Genomic DNA, 19209 nt, shown 5'->3' on the forward strand with positions numbered 1-19209 from the left:
AGTAAAAGCTGAAGGATTCTTATACCATAACATAAGATTGATCGTTGCAAATATCCTTGATCTTAGAGAGTCTGTTATGATCGAGGCTCATAGGTCTAAATTTGTTGTACATCCTGGAAGCACAAAGATGTACCAAGACTTGAAAAGACAATACTGGTGGGAATGTATGAAGAGAGATGTGGCTAACTTTGTAGCTAAGTGTATGGTTTGCCAGCAGGTTAAAGCTGAGCAACAGAGACCTTCAGGGTTACTTCAACCTTTACCTATACCAAAATGGAAGTGAGACAAGATCACGATGGACTTCGTGACGGGATTACCATTAACACCATTAAAGCATGACACTTTCCAGGTGATTGTCGATCGTTTGACCAAATCTGCTCATTTCATTCCAGTTAGGAAAGATTTTAAGGTTTCTAGACTAGCTCGACTTTATGTGAGTAATATACTTCGACTGTATGGGTTCCTTCTAGCATTGTTTCTGATTGTGATCCTCGATTTACATCAAGGTTTTGGCGAGCCTTGCAAAAAGCTTTAGGAACTGAACTTAACTTGAGCACCGCTCACCCCCCTCAAATAGATGGATAGTCTGAGAGGACTATCCAAACTTTGGAGGACATGCTTCGTTCTTGTATTTTGGATTTTTGGGGTAGCTGGGGAGAACACTTGTCATTGGTGGAATTCATTTATAATAATAGCTACCAGGCCAGTATAGGCATGCCTCCTTATAAGGCCTTATATGGGAGACCATATAGATCACCTTTGTGTTGGGCAGAACCAGATTAGCATGTCACAATTGGACCTCAAATTATTGCTAGTACCATTGAGAAGATCAAAGATATCCAAGAGAGAGATAAGGTTGTTCAAAGTCATCAGAAGAGTTATATCGATCTCCATCGACGAGAAGTTGAGTTTGAGGTTGGTGACTATATCTTCTTGAAAATACTCCCTTGCGTGGTGTGATAAGATTAGAGTGAAGGGTAAGCTAGCCTTGAGGTATATTGCACCTTTCGAGGTTATCGAGAGGGTTGGGGAGGTTTCTTATCGATTGAACTTACCATGACGGTAGGGGCATGTTCACAATGTGTTCCATGTGTTGATGCTGAGTAAGTATACTCCAGACCTGTCGCACGTCATTGCGTATCAGGCTATCCCTCTTCAAGAGGGTGTGACATATGAAGAACAACATATCAGAATCCTGGCGAGAGAGTTAAAGGTGCTAAGAATACAGAGATTTCTGTAGTCAAGGTCTTATGGTGGAACAATAGAGAAGACGAGGCTACTTGGGGGTTAGAGTTGGAGATGTATGAGAAGTATGGTCATTTGTTTAATTTTCAGCTTGAGGTTGTACTTTGAAAATTTCGGGAAAAAATTTCTTTACGGAGGGAGGAATGTAAAACCTGAAGACTTTTTCAGGTTTAAAAGTCAAAAAGAGAAAGAGGAAAAAAAAATTAGATTATATATAAGGGGTGGGACCCACTTATATTTTTATTAATATTCAGATTTTTCTTCTCTTTTTCTTTCTCTCTCCCCGACACTCTTCTCTTCTTCTTCTTCTTCTTCTTCTTCTCGGCAAACCATGGCAAGGCACCAGACCCAACCACCATTTCCCACCACTTTCGACGCACGGTAGCTCATCGGTTTCGCCTTGCTTCGGCGACCTCAACTGCCAAGCGGCACTGCCCAACTCGTCGTCATTCGTTCGGAATCGCCAGTCAAAGTTTTGGTCCGTCAACTTTGACTGTGTTTTCCAACCAACTCCGACCACCTCTCAATGAGTGGTTGATACCCTTGGAACCAGCGTGAAGAGAGGAACAAAACCCACTAAGCCATTCCGGTCAACTCGCTGTTTTTCTCCGACGATATTTTGGGTACCTCCGCCCTTTGGAAGCATTTTTCCGGCAACATCGGCGGTTGTTTGGACTAATGAGTTGCATATTTGTGTTGTACTAATCGAGGGGATCATTTTGATATATGCCATGCATATATTCATCAACATTTCCAGTAAACCGCTGACTGCCGCCGCCACCAACTGCTATTGTGCACCGCTTGGGTGAGGTTCTAGAACTTGAAATTTTAAATATAGTCATATTATATGTCATTGGACAGGATTTTGAATAAGGAATGCAATGATGATAATCTTTTTCTCATTTGATGCACGTAGGAAAAAAGTGATATTAAAATCAGACTAAATCACTCTAGGATCATCGTTAAGCTTAAGAGCGTCACTTTGGGCTCGGATTGAAAATTCTAAGGAGGTAGGGACTCAACTTGACTATTGGACTTATTTTACTTGTATTGAATTGCATTAAACATATTTCAGTTTTGATATATATAAAATGTTTGAAAAATTGAAAACTTAATATGCATGTTTTCTGATCTGTTCTGAGGGCATTGAGTGCCAAATATATATTTTTTCACTTATTTACGTAGGTTATGATTTTTGGGTTTTATTCAAATGCAGTTGTTATGATGCCCAATGATCTGTAATTTCTGTACGCAAGTATACGTAGTTGTGTCAAGTAGTAAATTCCAGAAGAACGGATATCGTCCCACAGAGACTATCTCCCAAGTACCACTAATTGATTTTCAAATTCTATTTGGTTAATTAAAATTGAAGTGAACAATTAAAAATAAAACAAAATAATATAAACTACGAACCAAAATTAAAGAACTGGAAACAAACAATGAATCTCTACTTAAAAATCAATAATAAAAAAAACCTAGGAATTAATTTCATCAATTGTTCATTCTATTAAGTTTAATAATCAATTTTAAATCTCTTCTTTCTATTCTAATAGCAGGTTAATATAATCGATTCCTATTCTTTTTCAAGATATAAGATCTCAATCTATATGCAGGTTTTCTATATTTTTGCGATAAACTTGAACATATAAAAGGCATTAAACATGGAAACCTAATTACTATATAAGACATACAGGTACTTTTGTCAAATATGCACCCTATGTCTATACAATGATAGCATATTCAATTCTCATCTTTCGAATTTTGAATCAAAACCATTAAATCAAGCAAATAGTGATAAAGTATTTACTAGCATTAAACACACATCATATAGATTAGAATAGAAAAGAAGTATCAATAGAAAATCATAATAAAATTAAATAGAATCTCAGTGACTACATTAATTCCTAGATAAAAGAAATTAGTTCATAAATACCATGATGAAAATAAACTGCAAATAATTGTTCATAAAATTAACCTAAAAATTCAGATGAAAAACAGAGAAAATAATTACAGCAGCCTCTTTTTATCTAAGGTTTTTAAAACTGAGAGTCCTCCCATAATCGCAGAATAATGCTCTTTAAATAGTCTTCTAAGGCTCCCAAGTGAAAAGACCAGATTGCCCTTCAAAAAGTGGTTTAAAATCTGAAAAACGCATAACCAGCGCTGTATTTGTAGCGCTAAAGTCAGAGCCAAAACACATGAAGAATTTGTTTACTAGTGCTGTAGCGCTGCTTGGCTGTTCGTGATAGCGCTGTGGCGCTGCATTTGTAGCGCTGTGGCACTACTTCTAGAATCAATCTTGCGTCAAAGTCCTTCCTAGCGCTACGACGCTCCCTTGATAGCGCTATAGCGCTATTAACAGCACCCAAAATTGAACATATCAAACCTGAAAAACCCGATTTTGTTCCACTTTCACTCCTTTTCACTCTTTTTACCAATTTTGCATGGAAAACCTGAAACATGAACAAACAAGCATAATTCTGAAATAAAATAATCCTATACTAACGACAAACACCCTAAAAACTAGACCATAAACGAGCCTAAAACTCGTTTATCAAACTCCCCCAAACTAAACATTTCCTCACCCTAGAGCAAATAATCTAACTAGACTCAAACCTAACAAACCAAATTGACATAACTAACCAATTCAAACACTCAAGACTGTTATGCATATATAATTCGCAGGAAAAACAATCATGTTATTTAAAACATTAATCTAGATTTCCAGTCTCAATCACTTCACCCTTTCACTACAATCTATCAACACCAAAGCTCATTTACTCATAACTCGCAAATAAAATAATTGAACCACTTTATGCACATCAAATTCTCACCAACTAACCACAAACTCAAATAGTCCATATGTCGACATTACTTACTATTCTCCATTAATATAAACAAATGCACAAATAGGAATCAATAAGACTTTATAAGGGTTGTAATAGAAGGCTTAGGTATAGGTAGATAAAGATACAATTTTAGGCTTAATCATACCACAAGCATTCCACCAAACAAGCTTTCCCAACAATTTCACACCACTCATCCCTTGTTACCCCTATTTCTGTGCAATGATTGATAATATATATATATATATATTTCAATAAACTCCCCCAAACTTTGATTTTTCAATAAATAATTGTTTGGGAGCATAATCATTTTTCACTTTCTTTTCCTTTTCTTTATTTTTTTTTCTTTCTCAATCAATAGTAATTTTGTGAATAACACATAATACAAACATCCCATTACACATTCACTCCCCTCATATAATAATTTTCATGCTCATGGTATGGGTCAAAAAAAGTAAATGGTATTTCCTTTTACAGTTAGGCTCAAAAGAATGTGTTTATCAAGAAAATGGTTATAAGGCTCAAAAGGGTTGACTAAGGATAAAATTTAATAGGGTTAGCTTGAAAGGCACAACCAGTCCAAAAATTGCCTATATCACTTTCCTAAATGTGCATTGTTTCAAATTTCATCTCAAATAGTAAGCAAGCAGGTTCTAGAATTTTTTCAAACTTTTCAATCTATAATCCAAATTTGGTATGCATAAAATAACTCAAGTATAACATTTGCAATGTATGAGTAATAGATCTCTAATGTCAACAAATCACAGTGAAAAACAAAGTAATCTAACCAAGCACACAGATTATTTTTAGAAGCACATCAATTTTTCCTTTGGATTATACTACAAAACAGTCAATCATATTTAAATGGCAATTATTATCAACTTAATTTATACTCTAAAACATGACTCAAAACGAACAACTAATTAAAATAAAAAAAACAAACAAACAAAAAAATCGCATAAAAAAACACCAAAAATAAACCCCTCCCCCAAACTTAAAACCGAACATTGTCCCCAATGTTAAGTACATAAAGAAATAGAACAGAGACTTACCTGACAGCCACGTCAGTATGGCGGTGGTGGCAGCTGAGATGAAGGTCCCTCGAAAGGTTGAGACTGCGGAGGCTGAGGCCTTGGAAAATCAACAAATGACGGATGCGGAGGCGGAGAGTAGAATGGAGAATACGGCGCATATGGTGGTGGTGGAGCAAAATAAGTTTGATTCGATTCATTTAAAGACCACCGACTCACCAGATTGTTTAAACGAGCCACATGATTCACCTCATATTCATACCGTTGGCCCATATACTGATTCATCATGTGTTGTTGTTGAACCATATATTGATTTTGTTGGATAAGATAATCCAACTTATCACTGACATGCTGCATGCACTGATCACTGGATCAACCTCTTCTTCCACCTCAGTTTCAACACGACGCTTACCCTTTTTCCTAGCTTGCGGCACATATAAAACAGGCTCGGGATAATCTTTCATCAGAATAATCGATAAAGGCTGTTGCAACGACTGATAAATATTAGTCACAAACTCCGGAACTCCAGCCTTATAAAATAACATGGTGATGACAGATCCATGGCCCAAACCTCTAGTGGTATGGCCCTTTTCAATGAACTCAATGTTTTCCTTAATCCATGAACCCATATTAATAGTCATCCCTGTCATCAAAGCATACATCAGAAGTACTCGATCCTTAGTCATGTCAGACACATGACTTACTGGCATGAATCGAGCACAAACAAAGAAAGCCCAAAATCTGGCTTCAACATTCAGCTGACAAGACGCTATACTTTTAGGTAAAGAGCCAGATAAGGTCCAAGGAGCACCTTCAAAACATAATTTGTCAGCCACAATAATATAATCTATGTATCCCTTCAAAATTTTAGTGCATTCCTCCTCCTCCTGTTTTATGTGCGGGACCTTAAACACCTTATTAATGGCCTCTGCAGTAAAAGGCACTCGCTTACCTAAAAAAAAAACTTTATCATTGTGTTTATTTCTTAAATTGGCATAAAACTCATACACCAATGATACGTTTTCCTGCGCCAATTTTGTTACAAAATTTTCTCACATCCTAGCCACAAGATTTTCTCTAACTAACTCAAAAGTCTGATGATTAAAATGGTCAGACTGATAGTCCACCTCACGCTCAGGAATTAAGGGCTTTCTAACAAAGTTCTCATAACGCTCTTGAGCCTGAAAATTTATAAACCTAGTTTCATCATACTCTTGCTCCCCATTATCATCCCTTGGTTGAGAAGCAGACGCTTGACCTTTCCCTTTATCCTTATTCCTACCCGCTCTATTCTTTGGAGCCATTATCCACACTCTCACCAACCCAAAATAAAAAATTTGACAGCACCTCCCCTTAAATTAAACACTTTTCCTCTGCACAACCACTTGATATATTCAATCTCACAAACACAATAACCAAATGCTCCAAATCACAGCCCAAAAATCAATCTACCAACAACAATTAATAATGCAATCCAATCCCAAATGCATAAAAAATTTGAGAATAAGAGGGAATGGAAACACTTACTAACCCTTGAAATGGACCCCCTTGTGCCTGAATGAGTATATAGCCCCTTGAAAATTTTGATCTTCATCAAGAAATTAAAACTCTGAATTTCTAGGGTTTCAAAAGTGAATTGGGAAATTGGAATGGGTTTGAGAAGAAAGAAATTAAGTAAAGGATAAAAGGGCTAAGATAGAAGACAAAATGAAGGAAAAGGGGAGAATGTATGGTGAAATTTTATGGGTAATAAGCTACATATGCAGCGCTGTAGCGCTATTAAGGGTTTCTGGGCTATTCTTCTCTGGAAAGAGCGCTATAGTGCTACAAGACCAGCGTTGTAGCGCTAATGCCACTTCATAATCCCCATTTCCTCTCTGGAGATAGCGATGTAGCGCTACTAATACAGCGATGTAGTGCTAATGACCGTTCAAAATGCCTTTTCGGTTATGAGATTAGCACCATAGTGCCCTCTTCTTAGTGTTGTAACGCTGTTGCATCACAAATCAATATTTTCCAACCTCTTTCTTGAAAACTCTTGCGTTTTTTCACGGTTTTCACAGTTCATTCAATACATAAAAATAAAAATAAAAATAAAAACTAAAACAAATTCCCTAAACATTGTTCCAAACCAAATAAAAACAAAAATCATAAAATGCTTTTAAAATGTAAAAGAAAAATAAAAATAAATTGAGGAATGCCTCCTCAGAGAGTTGTCTTTAACGTCTTTTAGCTGGACTCTTTTTACTTTTAGATCAAATTGGTTCCAACATCACCACGGACTTGCATTTTTCCACTGGACCCTCCAAATAATGCTTCAACCTCTGACCATTCACCTTAAAATGTCCCGTCTTCTCACTATGAACTTGCACTGCTCCATAAGGAAGTGACACAACTACCGTGTACGGTCCTGACCATCTTGACTTCAATTTACCAGGAAAAAGTTTAAGTTTGGAATTAAATAGCATGACTTTATCTCCTGGTTGAAAATCCTTCCTCAATATGCGCTTATCATGAAAGGCCTTCGACTTCTCTTTATAACTCCTTGCATTCTCATAAGCTTCATTTCAGAATTCTTCAAGCTCATTTAACTCCATCAGCCTATTCTGTCCTGCCATTAAGAGATCAATATTTAACTTTTTTACAGCCCAATAAGCTCTATGCTCCAGTTCCACCGGTAAATGATAAGCCTTACCAAACACCAATTGATATGGTGACATACCAATCGGAGTTTTGAATGCAGTGCGATAAGCCCAAAGTGAATCATCGAGCTTCTTCGACCAATCCTTCCTTGATGTATTTACTGTCTTTTCTAAGATACCTTTTATTTCCCTATTTGACACTTCAGCTTGGCCATTTGCAATTGGGTGATAGAATAACGCCTTTGAATGATGAACACCATAGCGAGCACAAAGAGCAGTGAACCACTTATTGCAAAAATGACTTCCCCGTTCACTAATAATTGCTTTGGGGGTGCTGAATCGAGTAAAGATATTTTTATGAAGAAATTTAAGTACCTCTTTCCCATCACAAGTAGGAGTTGCTTCAGCTTCTACCCATTTAGAAACATAATCCACTGCAAGAAAAATATACTTATTATTATACGATGATGGAAAAGGTCCCATAAAATCTATTTCAAACAACTCAACTTCCAAAATACCAGTCATTGGCATTTGATCTCTTCTTGATATATTCCCAGTCCGTTGACAATGATCACAACTTTTGACAAAATCGTTAGCATCTTTAAATAATGTAGGCCAGTAAAACCCACTTTTCAAAACTTTTGCTGTTGTTCTTGTTCCTCCAAAATGACCGCCGCAATGCAAACTATGACAGTGAGTCAAGATTGACAACATCTCCTCTTTGGGCACACATCTCCTAATAACTTGATCAGGGCAATGTTTATACAGAATAGGCTCCTCCCAATAATAACGCTTCACCTCCGAATAAAATTTCTTTAGTTGTTGCCTTGTCATCTCAGGAGGTATAACCTTAGCAGCCAAATAATTAACATAGTCTGCAAACCAGGGAACATCCTTGCAAACACTTACTTCGAACAACTGCTCATCAGGAAAAGCATCATTAATCTGAACTTCTTTATCAAGAGAATCTCCATCAATCTCCAATCTAGACAAGTGATCAGCCACCAAATTCTCAGTACCTTTCTTATCCTTAATTTTCACATCAAATTCTTGTAACAACAAAATCCACCGAATAAGACGAGGCTTGGAATCTTTCTTGGTCATAAGATTCTTTATCGCAGAATGATCTGTGTAAACAACCACTTTATTCCCAATCAAGTATGGCCTAAGTTTATCAGAAACAAACATTATGGCCAACAACTCCTTTTCTGTAGTTGCGTAATTTATTTGAGCATCATTCAAGGTACGACTTGCATAATAAATCATTCTGAATACCTTGTCAACTCTTTGTCCCAACACTGCCCCAACCGCAAAATCACTAGCGTCACACATCAGTTCAAATGGTAAATCCCATTGAGGTGCAACAACTATAGGTGCCGAGATCAATTTCTCCTTAAGTATCCTAAAAGCTTGTTGACACTTCTCATCAAAATCGAACGTAACCCCATTCATTAACAAAGTGGACAATGGCTTCGAAACCTTGGAGAAATCTTTGATGAACCTCCTATAAAATCCTGCATGACCTAAGAAACTCCGTACTCTTTTTACTAAAACCGGCGGTGGCAAATTCTCTATCGTCGAAATTTTTTCCCTATCCACTTCAATGCCTTTCTTAGAAATCTTGTGCCCCAATACAATTCCTTCATTTACCATAAAGTGGCACTTTTCCCAATTAAGCACCAAATGTGACTCTTCACACCTCCTCAGAACCAGCTCCAAATTTATCAAACACGTGTCAAAAGAGGGCCCATAAACCGAAAAATCATCCATAAAAATCTCAATCCCCTTCTCAACCATATCAGAAAATATTTCCATCATACACCATTGAAACGTGGCTGGTGCATTACATAACCTGAATGGCATCCTTCTAAAAGCAAAAGTCCCATACGGACATGTAAACGTTGTCTTCTCTTGATCCTCCGGTGCAATTACAATTTGATGATATCCTGAGTACCCATCTAGAAAACAATAGTAGTTATGCCTCACCAACCTATCCAACACCTGATCAATAAAAGGCAAAGGAAAATGATCTTTCCTAGTTGCCTTATTCAACTTTCGATAATCTATACATATCCTCTAACCCGTCACAGTCCTTGTTGGAATCAGTTCATTAGTGTCGTTCTTCACCACATTCATACCACCCTTTTTGGGTACAACTTGTACTGGACTTACCCAAGCACTATCAGAAATAGGGTAAATCACTCCAGCATCTAACCATTTCAAAATCTCCTTCCTCACCACTTCTTTCATTGTCGAATTAAGTCTTCGTTGAGCATCAATAGTCGGTCTCGCATCGTCTTCCATGAGAATTCTATGCATAACTTTCAATGGGCTAGTTCCTCTTATATCAGCCAGAGTCCACCCTATAGTAGTTTTATGAGCCCTCAACACCCCCAACAACTTCTCCTCCTCTACTTCTGAAAAAAGTGATGAAACTATAACCGGAAGAGTCTCTTTTTCCCCAAGATAAGCATAACAGAGATGGTCTGGTAAAACTTTCAATCCTAAAACAAGTGGCTTCAGAATCGATGGTAGTGGTCTTTCCGGTCCCTCACCCAATTCTTCAAATTTCTTATGGTTCCATGGCTCAGATGATTTTATCCACTTCAAATAACTCACCTCTTCTTCATTTTCCTCACCATCTACATCATCAACTATAAGACTTAATTCAAGAGGAACCTCAATTAATTATTTTCTTCCTACTACTTCTTCTACCACATCAACTGAGAAACAACTATCACTTGCTTTAGGATAAGTCATAGCCTTAAACACATTAAATACTACTTCTTCCCCTTGAACTCTCAGCTTTAACTCTCCTTTTTGAACATCTATCAATGCTTGCCCAGTTGCTAAAAATGGTCTCCCCAAAAAAATAGGAACATTTTCATCCTCATCCATATTAAGAACTATAAAATCAGTTAGAAATATAAACTTATCCACCTTTACCAATACATCTTCTATAATACCATGTGGATGCTTCATAAATCTATCAACCAGCTGCAATGTTACCGTGGTTGGCCTAGCTTCACCCAAACCAAGTCTAAGAAATACTGACAAAGGCATTAAATTAATACTGGCCCAAAATCGCAAAGTGCATGCTTACATTCAAACTCCCCAATCGTGCATGGAATAGTAAAACTCTCAGGATCTCGTAACTTTTGAGGAAGTTTCCTTTGCAAAATCGCACTACATTCTTCCGTTAACGCCACTGTTTCACAGTCACCCATCTTTCTCTTATTAGAGAGAATCTCCTTCATAAACTTTACATAGCTAGGCATCTGTTCTAATACTTATGCGAACGGTATATTTATATGTAGCTTCTTGAACACCTCTAAAAGCTTTGCAAACTGTTTATCTAAATTATGCTTACAAAGTCTTTGTGGATATGGAATTCTAACATGGTGCTTAATACTCACAGGTGGGGTCTCCTCTTCTTTCTTAAGGTCTTTAGTAACCTTTTCATCATTAAACTTCTTTTCTTCTTTACCTTGTGTATTTCCCTTCTGACCTTCTTCTTCTTCTAACTGATTCTTGGTTGGCCCTTCATATCTCGTTCCACTCCTCAAAGTAATAGCTTGGCACTGTTCTTTAGGATTAACTTCTGTAGTGCTAGGCAAATTTCCTTGAGCTCTATTAGACATTAAAGTAGCCAATTGCCTTATTTGAGTCTCCAAACTTCTTATGGACGCCCTGCTTTCAGTCATGAATTGGTTAATTACATCAGGTTGAGGTTCAGCTGGTTTCATTTGCATTGGGTGAGGTGGTCTATTTTGTGGTTGATAATATCTAGGTGGAGGGTTTTGGTGTGCATATTGTTGTGGATATGGTGGCCTATTTTGGGCAGGTTGATATTGTGGCTGAGGTGGAGGATAAGGTTGTAAAGTATTTTGATTGTTAGACCAGGAGAAATTAGGATGATTCTTCCAAGCTGGGGTGTAAGACATGAAATTGGGGTTATTGGGTTGTCTTTGGTAATTTCCTATAGCTTGTACTTCTTCCATGGGCATGTTGTTCATATCTATAGTAGGGCATTGGTAGGGTTAATGGGTTGTACCAAACACTTCACAAAGGTTTTGAACTTGCACAGCTTGAGATGGGAGTGTAGTCTTTTTATAGTTGCTTTGTCAAGGCCGCTACTTGAGATGTAAGCATGGATATAGCATCCAATTCCATCATTCTGGCCACCTTCTTTGGTTGTCCCCTTTCAGTTGGCCGTTGGTAATTATTCATCGCCATCTCCTCTAATAGCTCATATGCCTTATTAGCACTCTTACTCATAAAGGCACCTCATGCTGCAGCATCTATAATTGTTCTCGTTGTGCCATTCAACCCATTGTAAAAATTATGCACCAACATCCACTTTTCTATTCCATGGTGTGGACACTTCCTTAACAACTCCTTAAAGCGCTCCCAAGAATCATACAGTGACTCTCCATCCATCTGATAAAAATTATTAATCTCGCCCCTTAACTTTGCAGCCTTTGCTGGAGGAAAAAATTTGGCAAGGAATTTCTGAGCTAACTCCTCCCATGTAGTGATAGAATTCGCCTGTAAAGATATCAGCCAACTCTTCACCCTATCCCTCAGTGAAAATGGGAATAACCTCAGTCTTATAGCATCATCACTCACCCCATTCATCTTTAACGTTGCACATAACTCCAGAAAATTAGCTATGTGTAAATTGGGGTCCTCCGTTGGCATACCTCCAAATTGAACAGTTGTTTGGACCATTTGAAGGATGGCTGGCTTAATCTAAAAATTGTTTGTAGTAATGGTTGGAGGTCTGATGCATGAATGCACTCCTGTAACAGTAGGAAGTACATAATGTCTAAGAGTTCTTGGTCCTTTCTCCCTTAGAATTTCTGCAGCCCCTTGACCATTATTAGCACCATTTCCCAAATTTTTAGCCATGGTAAAATCCAATCTCCTCTTTGTTTTCTAGTTTTGTCTACACGTTCTTTCAATTTCCAGATCTATTGGTATAATCTCCTTTTGTCTATTGCTTCGCATATACCAACAAGTCCTGAAACACAATAGAACCTTGATCCAAATAAATGTTAACAGAAACTAAATAAAATAAAATAACCAAATTAGAACAAATAACAATAACTGTGATATTGGAATATAAGTCCTCGACAACAGTGCCAAAATCTTGATCTGTAATTTCTGTACGCAAGTATACGTAGTCGTGTCAAGTAGTAAATTTCGGAAGAACGGATATCGTCCCACAGAGACTATCTCCCAAGTACCACTAATTGATTTTCAAATTCTATTTGGTTAATTAAAATTTAAGTGAACAATTAAAAATAAAAGAAATACTATCAACTACGAACCAACATTAAAGAACTGGAAACAAAACAATGAATCTCTACTTAAAAATCAATAATAAAAAAAACCTAGGAATTAATTTCATCAACTGTTCATTCCATTAAGTTTAGTAATCAATTTTAAATCTCTTCTTTCTATTCTAATAGCAGGTTAATATAATCGATTCCTATTCTTTTTCAAGATATAAGATCTCAATCTATATGCAGGTTTTCTACATTTCTGTGATAAACTTGAACATATAAAAGGCATTAAACATGGAAACCTAATTACTACATAAGTCATACAGGTACTTTCGTCCAATATGCACCCTATGTCTATACAATGATAGCATATTCAATTCTCATCTTTCGAATTTTGAATCAAAACCATTAAATCAAGCAAATAGTGATCAAGTATTTACTAGCATTAAATACATATCATATAGATCAGAATAGAAAACAAGTATCAATAGAAAATCATAATAAAATTAAATAGAATCTCAGGACTACATTAATTCCTAGATAAAAGAAATTAGTTCATAAATACCATGATGAAAATAAACTGCAAATGATTGTTCATAAAATTAAGCTAAAAATTCAGATGAAAAACAGAGAAAATAATTACAACAGCCTCTTTTTATCTAAGGTTTTTAAAACTGAGAGTCCTCCCATTATCGCAGAATAATGCTCTTTAATTAGTCTTCCAAGGTTCCCAAGTGAAAAGACCAGATTGCCCTTCAAAAAGTGGTTTAAAATTTGAAAAACGCGTAACCAGCGCTGTAGCGCTAAAGTCAGAGCCAAAACACATGAAGAATTTGTTTACTAGCGCTGTAGCGCTGCTTGGCTGTTTGTGATAGCGCTGTGGCGCTGCATTTGTAGCGCTGTGGCACTACTTCCAGAATCAATCTTGCGTCAAAGTCCTTCCTAGTGCTACAACGCTCCCTTGATAGCACTATAGCGCTATTAATAGCACCCAAAATTGCACATATCAATCCTGAAAAGCCCGATTTTGTTCAACTTTGACTCATTTTCACTCTTTTTACCAATTTAGCATGGAAAACCTGAAACATGAACAAACAAGCATAATTCCGAAATAAAATAATCCTAAACTAACGAAAAACACCCTAAAAACTAGACCATAAACAAGCCTAAAACTCGTTTATCACCCAATTTTCTAAAATATAAAGGGAATATGTTTCTTTCTTTTCATGTTTACCTGCATTTGGTTGTACTGATGAGAGCCATAGTGATCATGATTTGTGCATGTTGTTTTTCACGACCTAGTCTCTGTGTCCACTCACCTGTAGGTGTAAAGACCTAGTATCTGTATACAGGAAGTGTTCTGAGCCTCCCCCTTGTGGTGGTTATCAGGTTCGGCTACCCGGTTTAGGATGTTAGTTTTTCTATGATGGGTAACAGGAACTAGGGATTTCGTGGACGGTGTGATGTGCACTTGTAGCTATGCTCTTATGATTATTTGTGGTTTCTCTCTATTTTGGTTTATACATGATGATGTATGTTTTATTTTCAAAGCTAACCATGCAGGGGTTGTATTAAACTTTTGGGTCCTATGTTATTATTCGCTTTCCTACTAGGCTTTATAAGCTCACCCCTATCTCTCCCATTCCAGGAGCCTAGTGACGCGAATGTGGAAAATGTGAATTATCGATGGAGCCAATGTGTTTAGCCTATTTCTATTTAGTGTCATTGTCTTATCTTTTGAACATTATATGTATTCGACTTCGAATCTAATGATTGGTATATCTGAATGAGCTATGAAATAGTTAGGGATGAGGAATGGTGGATGCTAAGTATTATTTTGGGTATTTATGACTTATTAAATTTAACTGTTTGGTGATTACATAACTATGGGAATATTATTGTTCTATGTATAATGATAAATGGTCATGCTTTTATCACTAATATTTTTATATATAATTATAGGAGTTATTCCATTATTTTAACTTATAATTATAGTACTATTTAAAATAAATTAAATTATCATTTATAAATACCATTTTCCAACAAGGGTCAAAGTTTGACCTTTGACCACCCAAGTTATGGATATTACAAATCTTCCACGGCCTAGGGCTCGAGTCTTGACATGGATCCTACTGAGTTCATGGACGATCTGATTGCTGAGTTTGTGGTGCCAACTTTCATTGAGTCGGTTCCGGAAACGTTCAAGGATTGGGCTTCTTTGCTATTTTATCACACTAGAAGGACACGAGAGGCGAAGGGCATACTTGTAAATTCCTTCACTGAGCTCGAAACTCATGCGTTCTATTCTCTTTCCGACGGTAAAACTCCACCAGTTTATCCAGTGGGACCAATATTAAACTTGTCATCAGCTAGGACAGACAAGTTCGCTGACATCATTAAGTGGTTGAATGATCAACCTCGTTCATCGGTAGTGTTTCTGGGTTTCGGGAGCATGGGAAGATTTCGTGAGGAACAACTGAAAGAGACTGTGACTGCGCTAGAACAAAGCAGCGTTACATTCTTGTGGTCGCTACGTCAGTCTGCACCGAAAGATAAGAATACAGTGAAGTATGTGTCACCACGAGACTACTCTTATTTAAGGCACGTTCTTCCTGCTGAGTTTCTCGATCGGACGGCTGAGAGAGGGAAGGTAATAGGTTGGACCCCACAAGTGGACGTACTAGCCCACCCGAAAATTGGAGGGTTCGTGTCACATTGTGGTTGGAACTCCACGCTAGAAAGTATTGGATTCGGAGTACCTATGGCCACGTGGCCACTCCATGCAGAGCAGCATTTGAATGCTTTTGAGTTGGTGAAGGAGCTGGGATTAGCGGTTGAGATTAAGTTGGACTACAAGAGTGAGTTTTATGGCGAGGATAATGATGATACGGTTGTGAGCGCCAAAGAGATCGAGAGTGGGATAAGAAGGTTGATGGAGCCTGATAATGAAATGAGAAAGAAGGTAAAAGAGTTGAGTGAAAAGAGCAAAGCAACAATTTTGAAGGGTGGGTCCACTGACTCTTTTATGAGCTGTTTTATCAATTACATGATTGACAATCATCCATGATTTGTTCGCTCTAAGTTTTCAATTACTAATGAGCTTTGTAGTAATATTTATGCTTTCATGAAATATGGATTCTTAATTATGAATTTATGAGTAATGACATTTTTTCGCATTATGAAATGATGGTTTTTATTTGAGATAGAGAAAATAGTGAGTGGCTAGAGTAAGAATGTTGTCTCAGAAGTTCATTTCTTTCAAAGTTACATTTTTTCTGTAACGTTAACAAGTTTCTGACTTTGATCCATTAATTTTTTAAATTGTTCATCATTTTTTTTGTTTTCCTTTGGCTTTGTTCACATTGATAGATCTTTCAGATAAATTAATAGGAACTTCTTCATCATTCATATTAAGATCAAATAAACTCATACCGGTGGGTGCCGATGTTGGTGATTCGAAGTCAGAAGAACAAGATTGGGGGGAATTGAAATTATGACCTTGTTGTTGGAATCTAGCTGGTGAATTGGTATTTTCATTTGTAAATTTCTCACAATCTTTAAGAATGGACCACATATGATCAAATTTCTCACAATCTTTAAGAATGGGCCACATATGGTCATCTTATGTGAAAAATATGTCATTATATAGGGATGTAAAAGTTAGATTTCTTATCTTCAATAATTTGGAAAAAGAGTAAAAGACAAAATAATTTGACATCTGAAGACCAAATACGATGTGACAATACAATACTACATGTATCTTTTCTTAAGATAAAATAATTTGAAATTTGAAGACAAAATACGATGTGACAATACAATGCTATGGGTATCTTTTCTTAAGACAAAATAATTTGAAATCTGAAGACAAAATACGTTGTGACAATACAATGCTACGTGTATCTTTTCTTAAGACAAAATAATTTGAAATCGGAAGACAAAATACGATGTGATAATACAATGCTACGAGTATCTTTTCTTAAGACAAATAATTTGAAATCTGAAGACAAAATACGATGTGACAATACAATGCTACGAGTATCTTTTCTTAAGACAAAATAATTTGACATCTCAAGACAAAATACAATGTGACAATACAATGCTACGGGTATCTTTTCTTATCTTCAATAATTTGAAATCTGAAGACAATGGATATCTACACTATAAAACATTGGCTTCATGTAGACCAACAACACATACAAATCAATGTAAATTAAAGATGAATTCTCATTATGGTAGTTCATCTTATTTGGCATCGTCTTCTTCTTCAGATGATGATGGTGATTATTATGATGATCTAGAAAAGCAAGTGGTATGTCAAATTACTACTAACAACAATTTTTGCATCGCTCAACACCAAAATAACGAAAGGTCACAAAGGGGCTCAATTCTTGGTCATATTGTAGTCAACCATGACCGAGAATTGCTTATCACAATCTCTTCAACGACTATTTTGCAGAGAACCCTCGATTTTCTGCCTCGATGCTCCGCCGAATATTTTGAATGGCTCGTGCTTTATTCCTTCGTATTTATGATGTTGTACAAAGGCATGACAATTACTTCATCCAACGAAGAGATGGACTCGGTAAGCTCGGGTTATCAGGTCTACAAAAAGTAACAACCGTATTTTGAATGTTGGCATATGGTGTACTAGAAGATGCTATCGACGAGTACATCAAAATAGGAGAATCTATTGCTTTGGAAAGTTTGAAACGATTTTTCCGTGTTGTTATCGAGGTCTTTGGAACCCACTATCTCTGATCACCTAACGCTGATGATGTTACAAGGCTACTACACATTGGTGAAAGTCGAGGTTTTATAGGAATGTTGGGTAGTTTAGATTGTATGCGTTGGAAATGGAAAAACTGTCCTACGGCTTGGGGAGGACAATACGCTGGTCGTAATGGATCTCCGACTATTATTCTTGAAGATGTAGCTGACTATGATCTTTGGATATGGCATGCATATTTTGGTCTACCTGGATCTAACAATGATATTAACGTGTTGGAGGCATCCCATCTTTTTGTTGATCATGCTGCGGGTATTTCTCCACCCGCTAAATATGTCATTAAAGGGAAAGAGTATAATATGGGTTATTATTTAGTCGGTGATATATATCCAAAATGATCTACTATTGTTCAAACCATTCGTGAGTCACTTGGCCCGAAGAAACAATTATTTGCTCGAAAACAAGAAGCATGTAGAATGTGTGTTTGGAGTATTGCAATCAAGATTTTCCATTATGGCAAGACCAGCACGTCTATGGAATAAGAAGATATTACATGATATAATGACTTCATGCATTATTATGCATAATATGATAATTAAAGATGAACACGACGTTAATGCATCCATTGAAGAACGACTTGAAGTGCCAAATCCAGAAGTTGAGATGGTGGGTAATGACGATCGCTGATTTCAAGAATTTATGGCTCGACATAGAAAAATCAAAGATAAGGATGCTCACATTGCATTTCGAAATGCATTTATTGAACACTTGTGGGACGAATATACTATCGAAAAATTATTTTAATTTAATTAATATTTCAAGGATATGTTATGTTTTAGAGTTAATTGAATGTATTTTATTTTAGTAGTGTAATATTTAAATAGGAAAATGTAATGTGTTATTATAATTTGTCAAGTTTTAATATTATGAAACAAGTTTCATGTACATAATAATAGCATTTTTACTTAATGGATTAATTAGATAAATAAATGATAAAAGAATATAATAATAAAAAGAATATTCTATTTTATTAAAAAAATATATATTAATAAAGAATATACTTTTTGGTGTAATTTTTGGTGTTGTGGTTGGAATGGAAAAAAATATAATGCTAAGATTCCTTAGTTTTGGTGTTGGTGCAACACCATATATGATGTTATGGGTTGGAGATGCCTAATTAAAAATAAAATATAACAATATATACTCACAACATCTTCTTGTGAAGCACCACTTGATTTTTATTTTCAATTTTTTTAACGCATCCCCTTAATTTTGAAATTGCCGCAAGAATGGTCGTCATTCGAGTTTGCAAAGATCTTCTCGGTCGAGGTTGACTACTAAACTGTTCAGAGTGATACGCTGAGTCAACTCTTGCCCACAACTGATCTTTGGATTGGTTAATTCCTATGATTGGATAAGGTTGATGTGGCT

At 36.4% G+C, this 19209-nt stretch overlaps 2 protein-coding genes and 1 non-coding gene across 3 annotated transcripts; 2 read left to right on the forward strand and 1 right to left on the reverse strand.

Moving 5' to 3' along the window:
• Window positions 1–7377: 7377 nt before the first annotated feature.
• Window positions 7378–11042, reverse strand: LOC133779420 (uncharacterized). The gene is made up of 6 exons (XM_062219383.1): window positions 10868–11042; window positions 9937–10406; window positions 9040–9765; window positions 8390–8874; window positions 7845–8098; window positions 7378–7682 (listed from the first exon to the last, which is right to left on the reverse strand). Exons 1-6 carry the CDS (start codon window positions 11040–11042, stop codon window positions 7378–7380), a joined length of 2415 nt encoding a protein of 804 aa, XP_062075367.1.
• A 1088-nt stretch (window positions 11043–12130) lies between these two features.
• Window positions 12131–12237, forward strand: LOC133781274 (small nucleolar RNA R71). Its single transcript, XR_009870057.1, has one exon. It is a non-coding gene; the product is annotated as a small nucleolar RNA R71 (small nucleolar RNA).
• A 2937-nt stretch (window positions 12238–15174) lies between these two features.
• LOC133779421 (UDP-glycosyltransferase 71A15-like) lies at window positions 15175–16119 on the forward strand. The gene has a single exon (XM_062219384.1). It carries the CDS (start codon window positions 15175–15177, stop codon window positions 16117–16119), a length of 945 nt encoding a protein of 314 aa, XP_062075368.1.
• Window positions 16120–19209: the final 3090 nt, after the last annotated feature.

The sequence above is a fragment of the Humulus lupulus genome, chromosome 5 (genome assembly GCF_963169125.1).
Source record: "Humulus lupulus chromosome 5, drHumLupu1.1, whole genome shotgun sequence".
Lineage (NCBI taxonomy): Eukaryota > Viridiplantae > Streptophyta > Magnoliopsida > Rosales > Cannabaceae > Humulus > Humulus lupulus.